The 8,152-nt window shown below is 42.1% G+C and overlaps 1 protein-coding gene across 1 annotated transcript; it reads right to left on the bottom strand.

Moving 5' to 3' along the window:
• Positions 1–1,210: 1,210 nt before the first annotated feature.
• Positions 1,211–7,898, bottom strand: zfp36l1b (zinc finger protein 36, C3H type-like 1b). The gene is made up of 2 exons (XM_063902178.1): positions 7,724–7,898; positions 1,211–5,309 (listed from the first exon to the last, which is right to left on the bottom strand). The coding sequence occupies exons 1-2, from the start codon at positions 7,775–7,777 to the stop codon at positions 4,284–4,286; spliced, it is 1,080 nt and encodes a 359-aa protein (XP_063758248.1). The 5' UTR covers positions 7,778–7,898; the 3' UTR covers positions 1,211–4,283.
• Between the last annotated feature and the right edge of the window lie 254 nt (positions 7,899–8,152).

The following is an 8,152-nucleotide window of genomic DNA, read 5'->3' on the forward strand; positions in this document are numbered from 1 at the left end:
TTTCAGTTTTTTGCTACTTTGTACTTCTACTCCACAACAATTCAGAGCTCAATTGTATACTTTTACCCCACTACATTTATGTAATACATTTAGTTTCTTTACAGATTTGGATTAATCCACTACATTTTGTAGGAAAATGTACATTATACTACATGTATTTTACATATTCAGTTACTTTTTACTTATCAGATTTAGGTTATTAATACAAAATATGAATGAATTGTGTAATATACACCGATCAGCCATAACATTATGACCACCTGTCTAATATGGTGTATTGGCCTGCCACAATGTTTAGGTAGGTGGAATGTGTCAAAGTAGCATCCACCTGGATGGCAGGACCCAAAGTTACACGGCAGAATATTGCCCAGAGTATCACACTGCCTCCGCCAGCTTACCTTCTTCCCATACTGCATCCTGGTGCCGTTTCTTCCACGGGTAAGGGACGCGGACGCACACGCACCCGGCCATCCACATGATTTAAAAGAAAACGTGATACCATCAGACCAGGCCACCTTCTTCCCTTGCTCCGTGGATCACTTCTGATGCTCACGTGCCCATTGAACGCGCTTTCAGAGGTGGACAGAGGTCAGCATGGGCACCCTGACCGGTCCGCAGCTACGCAGGCCCATATGCAGCAAGCTGTGATGCTCTGTGTGTTCTGACAGCTTTCTAACAGAACCAGCACTAACTGTTTCAGCCTCCTCACGCGCATCCATAAGGGACCTTAGCAGTCACTGGTCTTCCTTGGACCACTTTTGGTAGGTACTGGCCACTGCAGACCGGGAACCCCCCACAAGATCTGACATTTTGGAGATGCTCTGACCCGGTTATCTAGCCATGTTTTTTTTTTTTAAATCAACTTTTTTCAACTTTCATAACTGCAACCCACTCAAAATGGATCCGCGACCCGACCCACCAGTTGAGAACCACTGGCCTAGAGCATGTTTAGTCGTCTTATTTAGCCACGTGTTAGCAATCGCTGTTTTCCAGACACGTAGAACAGTTCCCGCTCACAAGTGGGGTTATTTACTGACAGATATTATGTTCCAGACCTAAACAACGAAACTCTCATAAGCCCAAATTCTTTTTTCACACTTCTGTCAAAGAACAAGTTTAATTGCTACTTGCAGAAATAAGGGTTTCTATCTACTTTTTTCAAACCTGTGATGAGGCAGCAAGAACAAAAAAAATACATTTGGACACTCAATATAAATACATGTTTTATTGGTTTTAACGGCAATCTTTACAAAATAAACCATGAACAAAGTAATTACTGTAGTAATAGCAATGGCTGCTGGAGAATACATTCAACAGTTATCATGTGTCAATTCTGTTAACCTCTAACCTACAGGAATACATGTTAGGCTTTAATTTGCTCTGTTATAGAAAAATATCAAGGCACAACATTTGGGAAACCTGGAATGTATTTATAGGCACTTTCATGGGAAAAAAGTGGTCAAAAATAACCTTTACACCATCATTGTGACGACTCAAAGTGCTAGTAAGCCTGTCCATGGAACAGGCATTCTTCTCATTGATCTTTTCAAAATAAGAGCTGAAAATGCTTTAGTCACAAAGTAAAACGGATTCAGTGACTTTAATAATCCAATGAGAAATAATCCCAGTAAAAGACCAATATGCACAGACATCTGATCCAGAGTCGGTTTACATTCTTCCAAATGACAAAAAGTGCTGCCAAGAACTGCAGCAGGGAGGAGAGGCCTGACCTAAAAGGAAGCTACGTTATTGTTTGGCGTTTCCATCTGGAAATTTGACATTTTGTAAGATGCAGATGGGGGATGAAAACAGGGTTCCAATACAAACTTAGTTCAAATGTAAGATGATGCGCTGCAGTGGATTGTTTTACAGTCAAATCAGTAAAGTGTGAATGTTTCCATTAATCAGAAGAGTACAAAAATATTTTTGACTAACAGTTTAGTGCAATCTCAATATACGTTAGATAAGGCCTTAAAACAAATTTCAAAGAAGCGGTGCAGTCATGAAGTACCCGACTGGAAGTTGGCATCACATGGTTCCCTCAATACATTTTTTGGGAATATTGCAGAAAAATAATATACTTAGACTTTGTTCAGCGAGATAATCTCTCTCATTAACTTCGCTTTATGATTTCTGAAGCGTAAATGCAATTGCCAAAAGTAAAAAAACTAGGTTAGGCTTGAAATGAACTACATCATGACTTCTGCTACCACCGCTAAGCTTAAAGGCAGCTAATGTTCGGCGTGATGTTTAAACAGGAACATTTCTTCAGCTTGTGTAACCTTTAGGCCTTATTCCAGGCTTCTTAGACAAAAAAAAAAAAAATTATAAAAAGCAATCGATTTGGAGACGAGGGAACCTGAAGTGGTAAAATGCTAACTCCGGGTTTTAGGACTCAATCCTGCACCGCTCTATTACCAATAAATACGTGCATTCAAATACATTCATCATGGATTCCACGTTTAGGGACACTCAAAGAAAGCCCTACGAGCCACGATGGTGGAGCGGGGACAATAAGACACACCTCAGAACCCTGATCCACCAGCACCACCTGCACCCCAGGGGAACTCAGACTCTAAACACACCCTGCATGCTACTAGCTTAGTTACCTGATTAGTTTGCACTGACTGAATTAGCTTTTCTCATCAATTTGAATGGCAGCTGCACAGCACACCCCCCCCCCCCCCCCCCCCTCTAACATACACTGAGGCACTGACTGCCACCCCCACCTGCAGTCCGACATGTGGGAGGAGCGAACAATAAATAAAAATGCTGTTTTAAATTAAGGTTCACTTTGTAAATAAATCAAATGTTACAAAACATGTCATTGCAGTATAATATATTAACTGTGAAAAATAATAACACAAACGGATCTTCGCAATCTTGTGATTAACGCGGAGGATCCTAATTTCACATAAAAGAAAATATATATTCTATCGTTTCATTAACCAGATAAATACAAAATAAAAATGCTTAAGATCAGCAATAAATACATTTTGATAAATAAGCAGTGATCGCCAAAGCGCTTACTCAGAAGGCCTTGGGAAATAAACTAGACAATAATGATAATAATAATAATAATAATAACAATAACAATGGCGGAATCAACAGGAGCGCATCTGATTTCAGACAGAACTGTTCTACTGGGGATTGGATAAACTCCACTGTTGACAAAGGATCAAATTAATCAAACCAGGTTGGAATCTAAAGACCAACGTGGCCAATCAACACTGAGAACCTGCCAACTGCAACAAGTCTGTTGAAGAGCCAGTTTACCCAAAGAAAACAACATTTTATTTTCTTGTTCCTTGTTTTTGGCACATTCCAATTTCAAAATGACACACTGAAAGTGTCTCTGTTCCTGTGCATCTCTTTGGACCTCAGTGTGAACAGCTATCAATGGAACTATTTTGTACAAAATAAATATGGAAACATGTCTCTGGTGTGTTCACAGAAACCCATCTGGGCGACATGTGACCGCTGAATGTTTTTAAATAGGATGGAAGGAACGGATATCTCAGAATTCCAACAAATAAAAGAAGAACAATCTGCATTTTAATATTAAATCTGGGCAAACTGACCCTCTAACTCCAACTTCAGAGATATGTTGGAAAAAGAAAGAGTCGCTGGTGAGCAAACGGAGAATAACTGACCACATGCTCGATATTTAGAGGCACGTTGCACCAGCATTCCAGCCGGACTGAGGAAAAGCAATCTGTCAGACGGACTCTAAAAAAACAGCGTGACACGCAGGGGAACAGGAAGCTGGGCATGATTAGAAGTGAAGAGAAAGTCTAGACCTACTGTTGGCTCCCATGAAAAGGCACTTTTATAATATCACTGTCTACTGACTCGTTCTTGTTCCATTTTATGGTGATGATCCTTTAAAAGTTAAACACTGAGTTGTCACAAGCCTCGAGGAGGTGTCAAGGCTGTGGCACAGGAGATCAGAATAATAATGGCTGCGACACACAGCACAGAGACACCCTGTACTGAACACACACTGACCCCCCTGCTTCTCCTACTGCCCATAATAAGTTATATTAAACTATTCTATAATGTGATCTCTGAGCTACGTTACACCATTATTCACATTCAGTCCACCAACGCACCGGCGCAGGGCCTCAATAAGATTCTGCTTTACCAACGGTTCATCATTTTGGAAGAGACTTGATCTGGATCTGTGATTAGATTTGCTGCTTCTCCTGTAAACAGAGCTAAAGAATGGGAGACACGGGTAAGGGAGGTGAATTGTCTCCATCTTCCTGTCCCTTTCTTGACTGCTAATCATCGGAGACGGAGAGCCGGCTGAAGATGGGGAGGCGGCGGGAGGCGTCCAGCAGCGGGGACTCGGACCCGCTCTGACTGCCCTGGCTGCTCTGGTAGCCCTCCTGATCGGACAGAGAGCTCGCCGGGCTGGAGGAGCTCTCTGATGGGGGCTGGAAAAAGCAGGTTGAGCTTGGAGAAGGCGGGGCTGGACCCTGAGGCTCAGATGCGGGTGGTGGCCCCAAGCTGGGGCCAAATAGGCCTGCAAACTCCTGGCTTGAGTAAGCAAAGGGGTGGCTCTGCCACTCTGACAGGTCTTCGGAGACAAATATGGGTGGAGGTGTGACTGAGGTGGGGCTCCCCCGCCGGCCGCTGGAGCTCGGGAAGCCGGCAAAGCTGAAGCTGTGCTGCAGCCGAGGGCGCTCCATCTTGTTAAAGGCAGAGAGGGGAGGGGGCCCCCGGCGCTCCTCTGCATTGTGGATGAAGTGGCAGCGGGGGCCATAGGGGCAGAATCCGATGGTGTGAAAGGTGCGGCACAGCTCCGTCTTGTACTTCGGATGGCGGCTCAGGTTGCGCAGCTCGTGCATGCCGTGGGCAAACTGGCACTTATCTCCGTATTTACAGGTGCCGTTTTCCTCGAAAGGCCGGCACAGCTCCGTCTTGTAGCGACTCGAGTTCACTTGGCTGCTTCCACAGACCCCCACCTGAGTGCCGGGCCACAGCCGCTCCCCCAGCTCTGAGTAGGAGCGCTCACGGAAATGGTTCTCCTTGTTGTTGTTGACGCTGCTGCCCAGAATCAGTGAGGGATCCCTTTCGATGTTGACAAACTGGTCATGGCTGAACTTCGGACTGGGGAGGCTGACGGAGTGACGGCGCTGGAACAGGCCTTCTGCAGAGGGGGCCCCCACCACTTTCCTGTCCAGCAGGGACCCGGTGGGGCTGCATGAGGATAGGCTGGCAATGGAGCATTGGACAGACGCCAGCTGAGGTCCACCAAGACTGTTGTTGTTGTTGTTACTGTAGTTGTCAAGCATCTTACTGTTCTGTAAACAGAGAAACATTTCATTTAAAAAAACTGGCGGTTCACACACTAAACTCCCTCTGAGTTAGACCATTAGGGCTGCAACCAACAAATATTTGTTTGCCCATTTGTTTTGAATGAATCATTTGGTCTATTTAACAATATTCAAAAAAGGTGTCGTCTTGGTTATCGAAAATCCAAAGATTTTAGTATTATATAAAGCAGTTTTCGCATCAAAAGCGAATTTCATTAATTATCATTTGGAAGTATATCCATTATGCTGTTTGTAATATTTCTTCCTTCAGCTAATCGTTTCAGCTCTAGGATGGAATGTTAGGAAGTTAATACAGGATCTGAACTGTAACTGTTTCAAAAGTAATAAAACTGGCGATTTATTGAAGAACTTAATTTAATCTTACTCCCTTGAATCAAAAGTTGGACCTCATGTGCTTCTGTTTACATCAGAAGTGCAATTGCTCAAATGTGTAACATTAAAAAGCATTTCATGCAGGATAAAACTGTAATAATGTCGCTCAGAAATCAGCTACAGCACAAATTCAAGTTGAAGCCTTTGAGGCTTCAATAGAGCATGGTATTACATATTTTTATATTTCTTTATTTCATGTTTGAGCTCCAAGACATATGACAAACAACTGTTAATTCCCTTAAAATAAGCTGACAAATTAAATGTATTTTGCTTTAAATGTTTCCCTAAAATCAGAACCATAATTCCATGAGAAAAGAAATAAATTCTTAATGACAAATCTTCTGTTGTTCAGAGCATATTGGGAGTGGATTGTTTAAAGTCCACATTTTTAGAATGTAGATAGCTTCAAATGTAAAATGTACCATAGAAGAATCCTCACCATTCATTGAACACAGAGCAGTCCTTAAGTCACTAAGGTGCATGCATTATTCTATATTTATGTGCTGAATGAAGTTACGCTTCTTTAAAAAAAGAAAAGATTGATTAGTACTACTGATCCTTGTCGGGGAGTGGAACCTTGAAATGTACAAATCTGCACAGCATGTCAATGAGCATAGATTGGTTCAACAATAGTCTGTTCAGGGAATAATTGGCCTTCTTCCATATGGATCCCTTTCATGGCTCCATATGGGATTGGCCCGTAGCTTAAGTTGCATCTGTTGTGATACTGCAGGCTATTTGGCAAAAGCAAGCAATGCAATGACTGTTAATCTTAAGGGCCCAACAGTAAGTAAGTGCTTTAGTAAATACATCCGGGTTTGACACGTACTGATAAAAAGACTAAAGAGTAACAGCTCATACGTTTTCAGACTCCAAAGGACATGAAAGTAATTAAAATATAATAAAAGGGAACGTTGGCTATAATAAAGCTGCCATGATTTATTTAATGACCCATGTGACTGCTTTACATTTATAACACAACAACTAGTTAACGTGAAACAAAGTTCATATCATAACACAGACAGAAGTCATGGCCTGTGGTGGGAAGTAACTAAGTACATTTACTACTAAGTACTGTACTTAAGCACAATTTTGACTTGTACTTTAGAGTATTTCCTGTTTTGCTACTTTCTACCCCACTACAATTCAGAGGTAAATGGTGTACTCCTACTCCACTACATCCCTTTAGTTACTTTACAGATCTGGATTAATGATGGTAAATATAATCAGCCCTTAAATCAGACTTTAGTTCACCTGGAGTAAATCCAGCAGCTACCCTGCAGTATACAAAGCCATTCAAACTAGCTGCACCTTTACCAGCTCTGAGAACACTTTCATCAAGATTTAATTTTATTCAAAACATATATATTATTCTGAATTGGGCCAATGTGTATCATGACTACTTTTAGTTGTTGTACTTGTAGTATATTTTAGTGCCTAGACTTGAGAACCTTTAGTTGAGTAACATTTTGAATGCAAGTCTTTTACTTCTAACAGAGTATTCCTACACTCTGGTACTTCTACTTCTACTTCAGTTCAAGTTCTGATTACTGTCCCCATTTCTGCTGTTAACGACGGTTAAGATTAAATGGCTGGCTATTGGTAGGTGCTGGTTATAAACAACGCTAAGTTAGCCTTTAAAAATGAAAGCACGCGCGCACCCAAACAAACACACAGCTTTTTGTTTCATTAAACTAACATTAACACGGATTACTCGCGTCGACTGTCTGCTTTGAACTGATACGCAACTCTCCAACAAGATCAACAAGTTGGAGAGCACAGCAAAACCATACTTTTAAGAGACGTAAACGCTAAGTAAACTAAGTTATAAGAGCCGAATACATCCAATGTTACTCAGCAACAGTATGTACTCTGCAAACGTGTGGGTAATTCAAGTTACTCTCTACAAACCTAACATTAAAGTTGCGCTAATGAGTGGCTAGGCTAACGTTAGCATGGTTTCTCGAGAAAATAGAACCTTCAGTGGCCCATTTCCTCTGGTCATTTACCTTGTTCGAGTCTTCTCTGTAATCGAAGAATGGAGAAATAATAGTGGCTGTCATGTTTGTTGTTGAAGAATGACAATAAGAGCCGGTGGTTGTCTAAATTAGTCCAGGTTTTGCGGTTTTCAGTGGAGAGCCCCCTCTGCCGTGCTGCGGAGCTGCGCACTTCTTTTTCAGGAGGCAGCGGCCATGGCTGGACGGTGGGCGGGGCTTCCGGCGAGCAGCTGCACGGGCTAGGAGCAACAACGCCCCCGCAGGACACACATGCGCCTTGGTTTAGATCTAGCAGAAGATAGGTAATTCATATCTGCTGTGTTTTCACCAACACTTATATTACAATAAGTCTTTCCTCTTTCTTCTTCCCTCGTGCAATTTACCGTTTATTTGTTTATTTACAATCTGTGAACATTCGCAGCGTCTTCTGTAATTTTTTAT

Source organism: Eleginops maclovinus, chromosome 15, assembly GCF_036324505.1.
Source record: "Eleginops maclovinus isolate JMC-PN-2008 ecotype Puerto Natales chromosome 15, JC_Emac_rtc_rv5, whole genome shotgun sequence".
NCBI classification, from domain to species: Eukaryota; Metazoa; Chordata; class Actinopteri; order Perciformes; family Eleginopidae; genus Eleginops; species Eleginops maclovinus.